Genomic DNA, 18,485 nt, shown 5'->3' on the forward strand with positions numbered 1-18,485 from the left:
CAGTGGTGGAAAAAAGACAACAGTGTGTTGTGTATTAACAGTGGTGGAAAGACAACAGTGTGTTGTGTAATGCTGGTGGAACAACAGTGGTGGAAAGACAACAGTGTGTTGTGTCCATTAACAGTGGTGGAAAGACAACAGTGTGTTGTGTATTAACAGTGGTGGAAAGAAGACAACAGTGTGTTGTGTATTAACAGTGGTTGAAAAGACAACAGTGTGTTGTTGTGTATTATTAACAGTGGGTGGAAAGACAACAGTGTGTTGTGTATTAACAGTGGTGGAAAGAAACGGTGGTGGAAACAGTGTGTTGTGTATTAACAGTAACAGTGGTGGAAAGACAACAGTGTGTTGTGTACTAACAGTGGTGGAAACAACAGACAACAGTGTGTTGTGTATTAACAGTGGTGGAAAGAAGACAACAGTGTGTTGTGTATTAACAGTGGTGGAAAGAACAACAGTGGAAAGGTTGAGGACAACAGTGTTTGTGTGTATTAACAGTGGTGGAAAACAACAGTGTGTTGTTGTACAACAGTGTGTTGTGTATTAACAGTGGTGGAAAGACAACAGTGTCAAACAATGGTGGAAAGACAACAGTGTGTTGTGTATTAACAGTTGGTGGAAAGAAGACAAAAAGTGTTTTGTGTATATTCTTAACAGTGCTGGGAAAGACAACAGTGTTGTTGTGTATTTGGACAGTGGTGGAAAAGACAACAGTGTGTTGTGTATTAACAGTGATGGAGGAAAGACAACAGTGTTTTGTGTATTAACAGTGGTGGAAAGACAACAGTGTGTTGTGTGCCATTATTAGTGGTGGAAAGACAACAGTGTGTTGTGTACTAACAGTGGTGGAAAGAAAAACAGTGTGTTGTGTACTAACAGTGGTGGAAAGACAACAGTGTGTTTGTGTATTAACAGTGGTGGAAAGACAACAGTGTGTTGTGTATTAACAGTGGTGGAAAGACAACAGTGTGTTGTGTACTAACAGTGGTGGAAAGACAACAGTGTGTTGTGTATTAACAGTGGTGGAAAGACAACAGTGTGTTGTGTATTAACAGTGGTGGAAAGACAACAGTGTGTTGTGTGATGGAAGACAACAGTGTTTTGTGTATTAACAGTGGTGGGAAAGACAACAGTGTGTTGTGTACTGCTTTCAAAAGTGGTGGAAAGACAACAGTGTGTTGTGTATTAACAGTGGTGGAAGAAGACAACAGTGTGTTGTGTATTAACAGTGGTGGAAAGACAACAGTGTGTTGTGTATTAACAGTGGTGGAAAGACAACAGTGTGTTGTGTACTAACAGTGGTGGAAAGACAACAGTGTGTTGTGTACTAACAGTGGTGGAAAGAAAAACAGTGTGTTGTGTACTAACAGTGGTGGAAAGACAACAGTGTGTTGTGTATTAACAGTGGTGGAAAGACAACAGTGTGTTGTGTATTAACAGTGGTGGAAAGACAACAGTGTGTTGTGTGTGGTGGATTAACAGTGGTGGAAAAACAACAGTGTGTTGTGTACTAACAGTGGTGGAAAGACAACAGTGTGTTGTGTATTAACAGTGGTGGAAAAGACAACAAAGTAGTGTGTTGTGTACTAACAGTGGTGGAAAGACAAAGACAAAAGTGTGTTGTGTACTAACAATTAACAGTGGTGGAAAGACAACAGTGTGTTTGTGTATTAACAGTGGTGGAAAGACAACAGTGTGTTGTGTGAACTAACAACAGTGTGTTGTGTATTAACAGTAACAGTGTCTTGTTAATACTAACAGGTGGTGGAAGGAAGAACAAGTGTGTATTAACAGTGGTGGAAAGTGTGTGTTGTGTAAAACAGTGGTGGAAAGAAGACAACAGTGTGTTGTGTATTAACAGTGGTGGAAAGACAACAGTGTGTTGTGTATTAGCACAGTGGTGGAAAGACAACAGTGTGTTGTGTACTAACAGTGGTGGAAAGACAACAGTGTGTTGTGTATTAACAGTGGTGGAAAGACAACAGTTTTGTGTAATAACAGTGTGTTGTATTAACAGTGGTGGAAGAACAACAGTGTGTTGTGTAAAAGACAAAAGTGTGTTGTGTATTATGGGTGCTGGAAACTCAACAGTGTGAAGAAAGACAACAGTGTGTTGTGTATTAACAGTGGTGGAAAGACAACAGTGTGTTGTGTATTAACATTGATGCAAAGACAACAGTGTCTTGTGTATTAAAAGTGGTGGAAAGAAAGACAACAGTGTGTTGTGTACTATTAGTGGTGGAAAGACAACAGTGTGTTGTGTATTAACAGTGCTGGAAACTCAACAGTGTGTTGTGTATTATAGGTGGTGGAAAGACAACAGGGTGTTGTGTACTAACAGTGGTGGAAAGAAAAACAGTGTGTTGTGTACTAACAGTGGTGGAAAGACAACAGTATGTTGTGTATTAACAGTGCTGGAAACTCAAAATTGTCTTGTATATTAACAGTTGAGGAAAGACACCAGTGTGTTGTGTATTAACGGTGTTGGAAAGACAACAGTGTGTTGTGTTCTAGCAGTGGTGGAAAGAAAAACAGTGTGTTGTGTACTAACAGTGGTGGAAAGACAACAGTGTGTTGTGTACTAACAGTGGTGGAAAGACAACAGTGTCTTGTGTATTAACAGTGGTGGAAAGACAACAGTGTGTTGTGTATTAACAGTGGTGGAAAGACAACAGTGTGTTGTGTATTAACATTGATGGAAAGACAACAGTGTTTTGTGTATTAACAGTGGTGGAAAGACAACAGTGTGTTGTGTATTAACAGTGGTGGAAAGACAACAGTGTTTTGTGTATTAACAGTGGTGGAAAGACAACAGTGTGTTGTGTACATTACACAGGTGGTTGGAAAGACAACAGTGTGTTGTGTATTAACAGTGGTGGAAAGACAACAGTGTGTTGTATATTAACATTGATGGAAAGACAACAGTGTTTTGTGTATTAACAGTGGTGGAAAGACAACAGTGTGTTGTGTACTAACAGTGGTGGAAAGAAAAAAAGTGTGTGTTGTGTACTAACAGTGGTGGAAAGAAAACAGTGTGTTGTGTATCTAACAGTGGTGGAAAGACAACAGTGTGTTGTGTATTAACAGTGGTGGAAAGACAACAGTGTGTTGTGTATTAACAGTTGAGGAAAGACAACAGTGTTTTGTGTGTGTATTAACGGTGGTGGAAAGACAAGAGTGTGTTGTGAACTAACAGTGGTAGAAAGAAAAACAGTGTGTTGTGTAATAACAGTGGTGAAAAGACAACAGTGTCTTGTGTACTAACAATGGTGGAAAGACAACAGTGTCTTGTGTATTAACAGTGGTGGAAAGACAACAGTGTTTTGTGTATTAACAGCGGTGGAAAGACAACAGTGTGTTGTGTATTAACAGTGCTGAAAACTCAACAGTGTCTTGTGTATTAACAGTTGTGGAAAACAACAGTGTGTTGTGTATTAACGGTGGTGGAAAGACAAGAGTGTGTTGTCTATTAACAGTGGTGGAAGGACAACAGTGTGTTGTGTACTAACAGTGGTGAAAAGATAAAAATGTCTTGTGTACTAACAATGGTGGAAAGACAACAGTGTTCTGTGTATTAACAGTGGTGGAAAGACAACAGTGTGTTGTGTATTAACAGTGGTGGAAAGACAACAGTGTGTTGTGTATTAACAGTGCTGGAAACTCAACAGTGTGTTGTGTATTATTGGTGGTGGAAAGACAACAGGGTGTTGTGTATTAACAGTGATGGAAAGACAACAGTGTGTTGTGTATTAACATTGATGCAAAGACAACAGTGTCTTGTGTATTAAAAGTGGTCGAAAGACAACAGTGTGTTGTGTACTATTAGTGGTGGAAAGACAACAGTGTGTTGTGTATTAACAGTGCTGGAAACTCAACAGTGTGTTGTGTATTATCGGTGGTGGAAAGACAACAGGGTGTTGTGTACTAACAGTAATGGAAAGAAAAACAGTGTGTTGTGTACTAACAGTGGTGGAAAGACAACAGTATGTTGTGTATTAACAGTGCTGGAAATTCAAAATTGTCTTGTATTTTAACAGTTGAGAAAAGACACCAGTGTGTTGTGTATTAACGGTGTTGGAAAGACAACAGTGTGCTGTGTTCTGGTGGAAAGAAAAACAGTGGTGGTAAACAGTGGTGGAAAGAAAAACAGTGTGTTTTGTACTAACAGTGGTGGAAAGACAACAGTGTGTTGTGTATTAACAGTGGTGGAAAGACAACAGTGTGTTGTGTATTAACAGTGGTGGAAAGACAACAGTGTGTTGTGTATTAACAGTGGTGGAAAGCCAACAGTGGTGGAAAGACAACAGTGTGTTGTGTATTAACAGTGGTGGAAAGACAACAGTGTGTTGTGTATCAACAGTGGTGGAAAGACAACAGTGTGTTGTGTATTAACAGTGGTGGAAAGACAACAGTGTGTTGTGTATTAACAGTTGAGGAAAGACAACAGTGTGTTGTGTATTATTAACGGTGGTGGAAAGACAACAGTGTGTTGTGTAACTAACAGTGGTGGAAAGAAAAACAGTGTGTTGTGTAATAACAGTGGTGGAAAGACAACAGTGTGTTGTGTACTAACAGTGGTGGAAAGACAACAGTGTCTTGTGTATTAACAGTGGTGGAAAGACAACAGTGTGTTGTGTATTAACAGTGGTGGAAAGACAACAGTGTTTTGTGTATTAACAGTGGTGGAAAGACAACAGTGTTTGTGTATTTAACAGTGGTGGAAAGACAACAGTGTGTTGTGTATTAACATTGATGGAAAGACAACAGTGTCTTGTGTATTAACAGTGGTGGAAAGACAACAGTGTGTTGTGTACTAACAGTGGTGGAAAGACAACAGTGTGTTGTGTATTAACAGTGCTGGAAACTCAACAGTGTGTTGTGTATTATAGGTGGTGGAAAGACAACAGGGTGTTGTGTATTAACAGTGATGGAAAGACAACAGTGTGTTGTGTATTAACAGTGGTGGACAACAGTGTAACAGTGGTGGAAAGAAACAGGGTGTCGTGTACAACAGTGTGTTGTGTGTACTAACAGTGGTGGAAGAAGACAACAGTGTGTTGTGTATTAACAGTGCTGGAAACTCAAAAGTTGTCTTGTGTATTAACAGTTGAGGAAAAGACAACAGTGTGTTGTGTATTAACGGTGGTGGAAAGACAACAGTGTGTTGTGTTCTAACAGTGGTGGAAAGAAAAACAGTGTGTTGTGTACTAACAGTGGTGGAAAGACAACAGTGTGTTGTGTACTAACAGTGGTGGAAAGACAACAGTGTGTTGTGTATTAACAGTGGTGGAAAGACAACAGTGTTTTGTGGAATGTAACAGCACAACAGTGTGTTATCAGTGGTGAAAACTCAACAGTGTCTTGTGTATTAACAGTGGTGGAAAGACAACAGTGTGTTGTGTATTAACATTGGTGGAAAGACAACAGTGTCTTGTGTATTAACAGTGGTGGAAAGACAACAGTGTGTTGTGTATTAACAGTGGTGGAAAGACAACAGTGTGTCTTGTGTACTAACAATGGTGGAAAGACAACAGTGTTTTGTGTATTAACAGTGGTGGAAAGACAACAGTGTGTTGTGTATTAACAGTGGTGGAAAGACAACAGTGTGTTGTGTATTAACAGTGCTGGAAACTCAACAGTGTGTTGTGTAATTACGGTGGTTGAAAGACAACAGTGTGTTGTGTATTAACAGTGATGGAAAGACAACAGTGTGTTGTGTATTAACAGTGGTGGAAAGACAACAGTGTCTTGTGTATTAAAAGTGGTGGAAAGACAACAGTGTGTTGTGTACTAACAGTGGTGGAAAAACAACAGTGTGTTGTGTATTAACAGTGGTGGAAAGACAACAGTGTGTTGTGTATTAACAGTGGTGGAAAGACAACAGTGTGTTGTGTACTAACAGTAGTGGAAAGACAACAGTGTGTTGTCTATTAACAGTTGTGGAGGAAACAGATTAACAGTGGTGGAAATTTTTTTTGTCTTGTGTATTAACGGTGGTGGAAAAGACAACAGTGTGTTGTGTATTAACAGTGGTGGAAAGAAAAACAGTGTGTTGTGTAATAACAGTGGTGAAAAGAAAAACAGTGTGTTTTGTACTAACAGTGGTGGAAAGACAACAGTGTGTTGTGTACTAACAGTGGTGGAAAGACAACAGTGTGTTGTGTACTAACAGTGGTGGAAAGACAACAGTGTGTTGTGTATTAACAGTGGTGGAAAGACAACAGTGTGTTGTGTATTAACAGTGCTGGAAACACAACAGTGTGTTGTGTATTAACAGTGGTGGAAAGACAACAGTGTGTTGTGTACTAACAGTGGTGGAAAGAAAAACAGTGTGTTGTGTACTAACAGTGGTGGAAACACAACAGTGTGTTGTGTACTAACAATGGTGGAAAGACAACAGTGTGTTGTGTATCAACAGTGGTGGAAAGACAACAGTGTCTTGTGTATTAACAGTTGAGGAAAGACAACAGTGTGTTGTGTGTGTATTAACGGTGGTGGAAAGACAAGAGTGTGTTGTGAACTAATAGTGGTAGAAAGAAAAACAGTGTGTTGTGTAATAACAGTGGTGGAAAGACAACAGTGTGTTGTGTATTAACAGTGGTGCAAAGACAACAGTGTGTTGTGTATTAACAGTGGAAGAAAGGCAACAGTGTGTTGTGTACTAACAGTGGTGGAAAGACAACAGTGTGTTGTGTATCAACAGTGGTGGAAAGACAACAGTGTGTTGTGCACTAACAGTTGTGAAAACACAACAGAGTGTTGTGTTCTAACAGTGGTGGAAAGAAAAACAGTGTGTTGTGTACTAACAGTGGTGGAAAGACAACAGTGTGTTGTGTATTAACAGTGGTGGAAAGACAACAGTGTGTTGTGTACTAACAGTGGTGGAAACACAACAGTGTGTTGTGTACTAACAGGGGTGGAAAGACAACAGTGTGTTGTGTATCAACAGTGGTGGAAAGACAACAGTGTGTTGTGTACCAACAGTGGTGGAAAGACAACAGTGTGTTGTCTATTAATAGTGGTGGAAAGACAACAGTGTGTTGTGTATCAGCATTGCTGGAAACTCAACAGTGTTTTGTGTACTAACAATGGTGGAAAGACAACAGTGTCCTGTGTATTAACAGTGGTGGAAAGACAACAGTGTGTTGTGTACTAACGTTGGTGGAAAGACAACAATGTGTTGTGTATTAACAGTGGTTGAAAGACAACAGTGTGTTGTGTACTAACAGTGGTGGAAAGACAACAGTGTGTTGTGTATTAACAGTGCTGGAAACTCAAAAGTGTGTTGTGTATTAACGGTGGTGGAAAGACAACAGTGTGTTGTGTATTAACAGTGGTGGAAAGACAACAGTGTCTTGTGTATTAACAGTGGTGGAAAGAAAAACAGTGTGTTGTGTTTTAACAGTGGTGAAAGAGAACAGTGTGTTGTGTAATAACAGTGGTGGAAAGACAACAGTGTGTTGTGTATTAACAGAGGTGGAAAGACAACAGTGTGTTGTGTATTAACAGTGGTGGAAAGCCAACAGTGTGTTGTGTACTAACGTTGGTGGAAATAGAACAATGTGTTGTGTACTAACAGTGGTGGAAAGACAACAGTGTGTTGTCTACTAACAGTGGTGGAAAGACAACAGTGTGTTGTGTATTAACAGTGGTGGAAAGACAACAGTTTGTTGTGTATTAACAGTGGTGGAAAGACAACAGTGTGTTGTGTATTAACAGTGGTGGAAAGACAACAGTGTGTTGTGTACTAACAGTGGTGGAAAGACAACAGTGTGTTGTGTATTAACAGTGGTGGAAAGACAACAGTGTGTTGTGTACCAACAGTGGTGGATAGACCACAGTGTGTTGTGTATTAACAGTGGTGGAAAGACAACAGTGTGTTGTGTACCAACAGTGATGGAAAGACAACAGTGTGTGGTGTACTAACAGTGGTGGAAAGACAACAGTGTCTTGTGTATTAACATTGATGCAAAGACAACAGTGTGTTGTGTACTAACAGTGGTGGAAAGACAACAGTGTGTTGTGTATTAACAGTGCTGGAAACTCAACAGTGTGTTGTGTATTAACGGTGGTGAAAAGACAACAGTGTGTTGTGTACTAACTGCGGTTGAAAGGCAACAGTGTGTTGTGTATTAACAGTGCTGGAAACTCAACAGTGTCTTGTGTATTAACAGTTGAGGAAAGACAACAGTGTGTTGTGTATTAACGGTGGTGGAAAGACAACAGTGTGTTGTGTATTAATAGTGGTGGAAAGACAACAGTGTCTTGTGTATTAACAGTGGTGGAAAGACAACAGTGTGTTGTGTACTAACAGAGGTGGAAAGAGAACAGTTTCTTGTGTACTAACAATGGTGGAAAGACAACAGTGTGTTGTGTATTAACAGTGGTGGAAAGCCAACAGTGTGTTGTGTACTAACGTTGGTGGAAAGACAACAATGTGTTGTGTACTAACAGTGGTTGAAAGACAACAGTGTGTTGTGTACTAACAGTGGTGGAAAGACAACAGTGTGTTGTCTACTAACAGTGGTGGAAAGACAACAGTGTGTTGTGTATTAACAGTGGTTGAAAGACAACAGTGTGTTGTGTACCAACAGTGGTGGAAAGACCACAGTGTGTTGTGTATTAACAGTGGTGGAAAGACAACAGTGTGTTGTGTACCAACAGTGATGGAAAGACAACAGTGTGTGGTGTACTAACAGTGGTGGAAAGACAACAGTGTGTGGTGTGCTAACGGTGGTGGAAAGACAACAGTGTGTTGTGTATTAACGGTGGTGGAAAGACAACAGTGAGTTGTGTACTAACAGTAGTGGAAAGAAAAACAGTGTGTTGTGTATTAACAGTGGTGAAAGACAACAGTGTGTTGTGTAATAACAGTGGTGGAAAGACAACAGTGTTTTGTGTATTAACAGTGGTGGAAAGACAACAGTGTGTTGTGTACTAACAGAGGTTGAAAGAGAACAGTTTCTTGTGTACTAACAATGGTGGAAAGACAACAGTGTGTTGTGTATTAACAGTGATGGAAAGCCAACAGTGTGTTGTGTTCTAACGTTGGTGGAAAGACAACAATGTGTTGTCTACTAACAGTGGTGGAAAGACAACAGTGTCTTGTGTATTAACAATGGTGGAAAGACAACAGTGTGTGGTGTACTAACAGTGGTGGTGAAAGACAACAGTGTGTGGTGTATTAACAGTGGTGGAAAGACAACAGTGTGTTGTGTATTAACAGTGGTGGAAAGACAACAGTGTGTTGTGTACTAACAGTGGTGGAGAGACAAAAGTGTGTTGTGTATTAACAGTGGTGGAAAGACAACAGTGGTAAAAAGACAACAGTGTGTTGTCTACTAACAGTGGTGGAAAGGCAACAGTGTGTTGTTTATTGACATTGGTGGAAAGACAACAGTGTGTTGTGTACTAACAGTGGTGGAAAGAGAACAGTTTCTTGTGTACTAACAATGGTGGAAAGACAACAGTGTGTTGTGTATTAACAGTGGTGGAAAGCCAACAGTGTGTTGTGTACTAACGTTGGTGGAAAGACAACAATGTGTTGTGTACTAACAGTGGTAAAAGGACAACAGTGTGTTGTCTACTAACAGTGGTGGAAAGGCAACAGTGTGTTGTTTATTGACATTGGTGGAAAGACAACAGTGTGTTGTGTACTAACAGTGGTGGAAAGACAACAGTGTCTTGTGTACTAACAATGGTGGAAAGACAACAGTGTGTTTTGTACTAACAGTGGTGGAAAGACAACAGTGTGTTGTCTACTAACAGTACTGAACATTTAAATGAGTCTAGTGTTAACATTACTGAAAATCCCACCGTGTGTTTTGTACTAACAGTACTGAACATTTGAGTGAGTCTTGTGTTAACTTTACTGAAAATCCCACAGTGTGTTGTGTAGTAACAGTACTGAACATTTAAGTGAGTCTTGTGTTAACATTACTGAAAATCCAACAGTGTGTTGTGTATTAACAGTACTGATGTAGTAAGTCATCGTTATATCTAAGTATTAAGGCTGTTTAAAAACACACTAAGTTTATTTTTTCTACAGTGTGAGATAGGAATCAAGCTAACAAGGTTCATGTACTCGTTGTATGTGATTAGAAATTTGACCTCTAGTGCATGTACAGCCTGAATATTAGTAGTATTATTGACCTCTTGTAATGTACTCCCTGAATATTAGTGGGATTGTTGACCTTTTGTACTTGTACAGCCTGAATATTAGTAGGATTATTGAACTCTAGTGCATGTACAGCCTGAATATTAATAGGATTATTGACCTCTAGTGCATGTACAGCCTGAATATTAGTAGGATTATTGACCTCTAGTGCATGTACAGCCTGAATATTAGTAGGATTATTGACCTCTTGTAATGTACTCCCTGAATATTACCAGGATTGTTGACCTCTTGTACCTACACTACCTGAATATTACCAGGATTGTTGACCTCTTGTAATGCACTCCCTGAATATTAGTAGGATTGTTGACCTCTTGTACCTACACTGCCTGAATATTACCAGGATTGTTGACCTCTTGTACCTACACTGCCTGTATATTACTAGGATTATTGACGTCTAGTGCATGTGCAGCCTGAATATTACCAGGGTTGTTGACCTCTTGTAATGTACTCCCTGAATATTATTAGGATTATTGACCTCTTGTAATGTACTCCCTGAATATTAACAGGATTGTTGACCTCTTGTACCTACACTGCCTGAATATTACCGTACTTTGACCAATCACTACTGCCTGTTGGGTGCTCGAGTAGATGTTATAAAAATAAGTGTTCGATTCAGTTCTATCACAAAACAAACAACTTGTTTCAGTTGAACCAACTTTCCTTGACGACATATCTTGATTTTCAAAATGATTCGAGCCCTAAGTTATACATGGTTCACAGTAAATGGTTTCAGCCCGAGACTCAGCGTTATATAGATATTTTGTCTTGCATATACGTTTCTTATCTGTCACGTATTTTACAGAACTATTCATCTTTCTGTAGTAAGAACTTAGTGATTTGCTCTATATTTTGCGTAGGGTGTATATGTAACATTATCATACAACAACCAAAGAGTTCCTTATTTCGGAAGTATTTAGGTATCAATCATGCATATAAAACAATTATTTACTCTAATATATACATATATTTATTTACATATTAGTTAACTCGGCACAGACTTTTCTCCGTAACATCAAACTTTCAACAGGGAAACTAAATATAACACTGAATATTTTAAGAGTTAGATTTCTTTATACATTTGCTATGCTGTAACATAGTTTTATTTCAACAGAAGCCATTAGCACTAAAAACAAACTTTCCACTTACACGTTTAGTTTGTAAACTTCTTTTATATCTATATATGCGTGTAACCTTTACGTGTGTGTAGGGATTCTCAACAATATTGAACAAATATTTTATCTGTCAGGACTAACCCTGCTTGTCCTGATAAACCGAATAAAATAATATTAACTATTGCACTACGTCGATATAAAAGTATGACAACCACTGTCTTAGTTAGAGCGATAAATACTTTGAACTTAAGGATGTCCGTCACCTTTATACAGTTATATAAAGAATGTTCCATGTGTGTTTTTCGAGTTGATAAATAAAATATGCTGAAAATAATAACTTCTTGAAAAGTCAAGACATTAAAGATTTAATTACAGCTCAGAAGTAGGCTTCATATTCAAGTTTTTATTAAATGAAATTTAGCTACTGCATAAAACCTATGTGGTTAAAGTGTCCAATTTGTTTGTTCATAGTTACTGACCATCATGTATGAGAAGCTGACTTTCCTCGATTTTGGTTTCACAATTTATTATTTTTTACGTTTTTTTTTTTATTTAAGCATGGAACTGTATGATAATTTTACGATATCACAAAATAAAACCAACCGTAAGTAAACTCATACCTATAAGATTAACCTGTTCAGTGCCGTGGACGAAAGAACTCGTTCAAGCCGATCGGTAACACAGTGCCACAGACGAGTTAACTCTTTCTCAATAATACCTAACTTCAACGCTAGACGTCAGCACCATACATGCATTTGACCTACTTACAAATTGTTTCACTTTCGATCCAAAATGGCGTCACGAAAAAAGTTACAAAATGAAGAAGCATTAGAGTTGTATTTTGAACTTGGTTCAGAGTTGCCGTAGCAGCTGTGACAGTCAACAGGTTAATTATGCCATTAGAAAACACATTAAAGCTTATTTTTTTAGATATTGTAAAATACAGTGATTATAAAAAAATAAGGGTCAGAGTTTACCAACCGTAGTGATGGCTCCAGTAATGCCCAAGTTTTTTATAGGTAAATGATGAAACAAAATGAGACAAAATTTTGCAAGGCAGAAATTAGTGTAATACTTAATTGACGTATTTATAAAGAGTCATTTTATAGGTTGTGTTGCGTTGCAAGTTTGTTCGATTCATTAACTCATTAATTCGATTGTAAACTGCAACGCGAAACAGTAAATGGTCTTGTTGACATAGGTTTGTGGTTTTTGTTGTTTCGTATTAAGCACACAAAGCTGCACCATGTGCCCTACCCACCACGGGTATCGAAACGCAGTTTTTAGTGTTGTACGTCGGCAGACAAACAAATTATTAACTGTTTGCTGAACTCAAGCACGTCTTCAGAGTTTCTGTTGTACTAAATATTGTTAATAATTTTTTTATTTTCACCTTTCAATGTTCTTTGAAAGTAGCCACTGGGGAGCGTTGTCATAAGTAACAAAATTATGAAAAGTTTAGGGAAAATTAAATTAATACTTTTCAGTAATTATTCGATTTCAGCTTTATGGTTTTTAGACAACATTCTAAAATGGTTTTACGTGTGGGGGTAAAAGCGCTTGAGTTTATCTCAGGTAAAGTTTAAGTTTTTAAGTGTATGTGTGTGTTTTCTTATAGCACATCAGGCTATCTGCTGAGTCCATCAACTTCATGTTAGTTCTTTATATTCGTTCGTAAATAGTGATGTTAAGTTTAGTGTTGATAAACCTTAATACAAAAACTACACATTTTCAGGTCAGGATGTTGCACTGGCCTACCTCGAGGCAGCTTTCGATGTTTATCTTTGTTCTACTTTCAACACCTACATAGTTGGTACAGGTGGTTTGAATTTATAAAGTGTAACAATATTAATAAACTAAAAAGACGTAAAGGGGTACAAGGACATCTTATTTTATAATAAGCGAGTGGTGTTCTCAAATACATCAATTTACCTTTGGTGTAGCAACAACCTAAAAGAACAACTACGAAACGTGTCATGAAATTATAGTTTGTTTGTTTGTTTCTGAATTTCGCACAAAGCTACTCGAGGGCTATCTGCACTAGCCGTCCCTAATTTAGCAGTGTAAGACTAGAGGGAAGGCAGCTAGTCATCACTACCTAGCACCAAGAATAGGGCTACTATTTTACCAACGAATAATGGGATTGACCATCACATTATAACGCCTTCACAGTTGAAAGGTCGAGCATGTTCGATGAGACGGGAATTCGAACACGCGACCCTCAGATTACGAGTCGTACGCCTCAGCCCACCTACCCATGCCGTATATAAAAATGAAAAAGATACAATCTCAAGATACCAACGACCCTTCAATTGGGAAAAAATGGAACCATTTTTCCCTTAGATAGTATGTTCTACTTTATAACAAATATCTTGCGAAAAAGGCGAACGCCATAGGAGAATGGCCTGGAAAAATAGGTAGCTGGAGCAAAATGAATTTAGCCACATTCCTTGACCAACAGTTTATTAACAAAATTACACAATTATGCACATGTGTAAAAGTTTTGAAAATTATTGATGAAAATAAAGCTTTACATTGTTAACTAAATGATACAGATTATACTAAATACGAAACTAGTACTTTTAAAAATGTAACGTCGACTATACTTGACCGAATTTGGAGTTAAAAAAAACAGAGTTCGATACCAGTAAAGGTAACAAACTTTGGTTTTAGTTCAAATACTGTGTTTGTATAAAATTCGGTTATTATATTATTATTATCGTATGTCTTGTTACCTGTAAAAACACGCCCTGTTAACATTTTGAAACATTTACTGTACAATGAATATCATTTAGTAAAATAAATGGAAAAGATATTCAAAGCAACTGAAAGTGTAGGAATGGCTGCATCAAAAAGTAAGGAAACAAGGTAGGAATGGGCGTGTGTAATAAAGTTTCCTTTATTACAAGATGGTGCAGTTTGTATTGTAATTTGTCTTATATCTTTTTGTTTGATACTAAGCACGAAACTGCACAATGGACTATGTGTAAGGTTCCCATCGCAGGAATCGAAACCCAATTTTTAAGCACTACATGTCCTCAGACATGCCGCATTACATAGCAAATAAAATAATTATTATTACAAATCATTACTAACGTTGGTAGCTCGTTTTTTAGTTAGATGTTTTTTTTTTCATCTCGTATTAAATATACTTATACACGTGAATCAACAATAAATCACACAAAAACAACTGAATACTAATGAATATTAAACGATCTTTGCCAGCAAGTTCTTATTGTGTCCTTATCAATACTACATTTATAAAACTTTTGTGATGTAATAATATCTTTAAGTAACAGTAAGTGTGTTCCGGGGAAGACCGACCCTAATGGTTCACGATTCGTTACCGCAAAACTCGCTACAGGGTTTGGGTTATAGATACAAGAGCAGTTCAAGCGATGGACATGGGTGCTATTGTTAACACTATGTAACAAAATGAAATGTTTACTTTTCCTGTCCCTGGACAGAAAGTGTTATTTCCCAATTCCTGATGCCTAAAGTAAATGGAAAAAGACCTATTTTTCTCTTCAAACTTTGCTTTTGTGACCTGGGAGCGAACAACGAAAACATGATGAAAGACTATATTTGGGGGCTGATACGTGAAAGTGATTTACATTACAGTTGAAAAACTACTCACTTCTAAACATTTTTGTATAACTTTAGTAAAAATACATTTAAATCTTGATTCATATGTTGTTTTATTCAGACCTTATGTAAACGAAAATGTGCAAATTTGCCCGTTTTAACACAGAAAATAGGTTAATTTCTAAATTTCATTATCCAGGTCACAAAAGCAAAGTTTGAAGGGAATAATGACCATTTTCTCTACTTTTACAACATAAGTAATTAAGAAACAACACATACTATCCAGGAACAATCTTTGTGTTACATAGTGTTGTGTGAATTTCCTCTAGTCTATCACTTCAAAATGGAAACGGCTCTGGGATACTGAGACAAATAAACTCTGTTTTTATCTTCATTACAGACAGAAGGTGGAACAAGACCAAATATTTCTTGATGACGAGAAACCGACTGGAAATAAAAAATGTATCTCAGAACGGCAGATATGGGTATTAACACTTTTATTGATAACCAGAGAAGAACGTTTTGACCTTCTAAGTCACCTTCAGGTTCACAAACGTTGTTTTCTGCTCATTAACAACAGTTAGAATATTGTTGGGACTCGTATGTATCTTAGAACGGCTGGTATGGATATTCATTACTAACAGAAGGTGGAAAGAGCCCCAACAATATTCTGAAATGTTCATTAGTGACAGAAGATGGAAAGAGCCCCAACAATATTCTGAAGTGTTCATTAGTGACAGAAGATGGAAAGAGCCCCAACAATATTCTGAAGTTTTCATTATTAACAGAAGACGGAAAGAGCCCCAACAATATTCTGAAGTGTTCATTAGTGACAGAAGATGGAAAGAGCCCCAACAATATTCTGAAGTGTTCATTATTAACAGAAGACGGAAAGAGCCCCAACAATATTTTGAAGTGTTCATTAGTGACAGAAGATGGAAAGAGCCCCAACAATATTCTGCAGTGTTCATTAGTGACAGAAGATGGAAAGAGCCCCAACAATATTCTGCAGTGTTCATTAGTGACAGAAAATGGAAAGAGCCCCAACAATATTCTGAAGTGTCCATTATTAACAGAAGACGGAAAGAGCCCCAACAATATTCTGAAGTGTTCATTAGTGACAGAAGACGGAAAGAGCCCCAACAATATTCTGAAGTGTTCATTAGTGACAGAAGACGGAAAGAGCCCCAACAATATTCTGAAGTGTTCATTATTAACAGAAGACGGAAAGAGCCCCAACAATATTCTAAAGTGTTCATTATTAACAGAAGATGGAAAGTTTTGTTTCTTTGTTTGTTTTGGAATTTCGCACAAAGTTACTCGAGGGCTATCTGTGCTAGCCGTCCCTAATTTAGCAGTGTAAGACTAGAGGGAAGGCAGCTAGTCATCACCACCCACCGCCAACTCTTGGGCTACTCTTTTACCAACGAATAGTGGGATTGACCGTAACATTATACACCCCCACGGCTGGGAGGGCAAGCATGTTTAGCGCGAAGCGGGCGCAAACCCGCGACCCTCGGATTACGAGTCGCACGCCTTACGCGCTTGGCCATGCCGGGCCCAAGATGGAAAGAGCCCCAACAATATTCTGAAGTGTTCATTATTGACAGAAGATGGAAAAAGTCCGAACAATATTCTGAAGTATTCATTACTGAGAGAAGGTGGGAAAAGTGTCAATATTCTAGTATTCGTTACCGATAGTAGATGGAAGCAGTACCTATAATGTTCTGAAGTGTTCGTTACCGATGGTAGATAGAAGCAGTACCTGTAATGTTCTGAAGTATTCGTTACCGATGGTAGATGGAAGCAGTACCTATAATGTTCTGAAGTGTTCGTTAACGATAGTAGATGGAAGCAGTACCTATAATGTTCTGAAGTGTTCCTTACCGATGGTAGATAGAAGCAGTACCTGTAATGTTCTGAAGTATTCGTTACCGATGGTAGATGGAAGCAGTACTTATAATGTTCTGAAGTGTTCGTTACCGATGGTAGATGGAAGCAGTACCTATAATGTTCTGAAGTGTTCGTTACCGATGGTAGACAGAAGCAGTACCTATAATGTTCTGAAGTGTTCGTTAACGATAGTAGATAGAAGCAGTACCTATAATGTTCTGAAGTGTTCGTTACCGATGGTAGATAGAAGCAGTACCTATAATGTTCTGAAGTGTTCGTTACCGATGGTAGATAGAAGCAGTACCTATAATGTTCTGAAGTGTTCGTTACCGATAGTAGATGGAAGCAGTACCTATAATGTTCTGAAGTGTTCGTTACCGATAGTAGATGGAAGCAGTACCTATAATGTTCTGAAGTGTTCGTTACCGATAGTAGATAGAAACAGTACCTATAATGTTCTGAAGTGTTCGTTACCGATGGTAGATAGAAGCAGTACCTATAATGTTCTGAAGTGTTCGATAATAGAAAACTCGTCTGTATCCTGTGATATTCTAGTGTAAACTTTGTGTAGGGAAATCTACGTATAATGTTTAATTGGAGCCATTTCCCGAAAATGGGCCGAAGGTCACCTGACGGGATCACGTACAACTATTCTCACCATTATGCTAAAATGACATCACTGATGGGACGCTAAACGTTGTAATTTGTACTGTCGTGACGTCAATAAAACGTGCACATGCGATAAATCACGAGAATGATTATGTACTGTCTATTGTACAATGTTGCACCATGACGTATGAATGTCGAAAGCAGGAACTAAAAATATATTTTTTTTTAAGTTTTGGATTTATTCACCCTTTAATCAGTGCACTTTCAGGTGACCTTGCAGAAGTATATCTAATCTGTATGTATACTTTAACTTCCTATGTTACGTATACCATTTATACGTACAGTGTAGTTTATATATTATTTATATTTTTTTTAATTTTCCTAATGGTCATTGTTTGTTTGGCTACTTTGATACAAGACATGTACAAAATAAACACGACATTCAGTCGATAAAAGCAACATTAAAATATAATAATAATATTAATTATTCTGTCTGCGAAGTTTGTTTTTTTCCTTCAGTTGTTTTTCATAATGCTACAGAAATGGTTATCAAAGCATAGCCGTACCTAATTTTAAACTATTCTTTGACTATCTTTGATCTGACAGAACAGTCAAATCTCATCTCACTTTTGTAGCACATCCACGACATTAACGTGTTGCACCCTTTTGTTTTTTAAATGGACAAAGGGTCGCGAACCATGAACCTTCAGATTCACACTCTCGGATTGGCGTTTTAGCCCTACTATTCAAAACGCGTAATCCAACTTCAGGAGGTTTAATAATTAGAGAGTTTCCAGAGTTTTGTTTTTTTAACCAGCACCCCACTGACTCATCTATCCTCGTACATTCAATTAAACCTGTATATTTCTCGTTTGAAGTTAAAAGCAAAGTAACATGATGAGCTATCTGTGCTTTGCGCACAACCGGTATCGCATGCAGACCGCTGTGCCACTTATCTTCTTAACAGCAACTCATCGTAACATAGTTGTTAAATATTAATTACAACTGATAAACTTACATTACGCGCAAAAGTATATTTCGGTGTTATTAACGGCGAATAGCCTTTTATGAGTTTGTTCACACACAATATACTCCCTTATTATACACAA

At 37.9% G+C, this 18,485-nt stretch overlaps 1 protein-coding gene across 1 annotated transcript; it reads right to left on the minus strand.

Moving 5' to 3' along the window:
* Positions 1 to 15,119: 15,119 nt before the first annotated feature.
* Positions 15,120 to 18,485, minus strand: LOC143256496 (uncharacterized). Its single transcript, XM_076513796.1, has 2 exons — positions 17,264 to 18,485; positions 15,120 to 16,591 (listed from the first exon to the last, which is right to left on the minus strand). Exon 2 carries the CDS (start codon positions 16,131 to 16,133, stop codon positions 15,405 to 15,407), a length of 729 nt encoding a protein of 242 aa, XP_076369911.1. The 5' UTR covers positions 16,134 to 16,591; positions 17,264 to 18,485; the 3' UTR covers positions 15,120 to 15,404.

Source organism: Tachypleus tridentatus, chromosome 7 (assembly GCF_004210375.1).
Source record: "Tachypleus tridentatus isolate NWPU-2018 chromosome 7, ASM421037v1, whole genome shotgun sequence".
In the NCBI taxonomy this organism is placed as follows: domain Eukaryota; kingdom Metazoa; phylum Arthropoda; class Merostomata; order Xiphosura; family Limulidae; genus Tachypleus; species Tachypleus tridentatus.

Excerpts from the sequence above, each read along its gene's own strand:
- LOC143256496 (XM_076513796.1), bottom strand. The coding sequence starts at position 16,133 with ATGAACACTTTAGAATATTGTTGGGGCTCTTTCCGTCTTCTGTTAATA.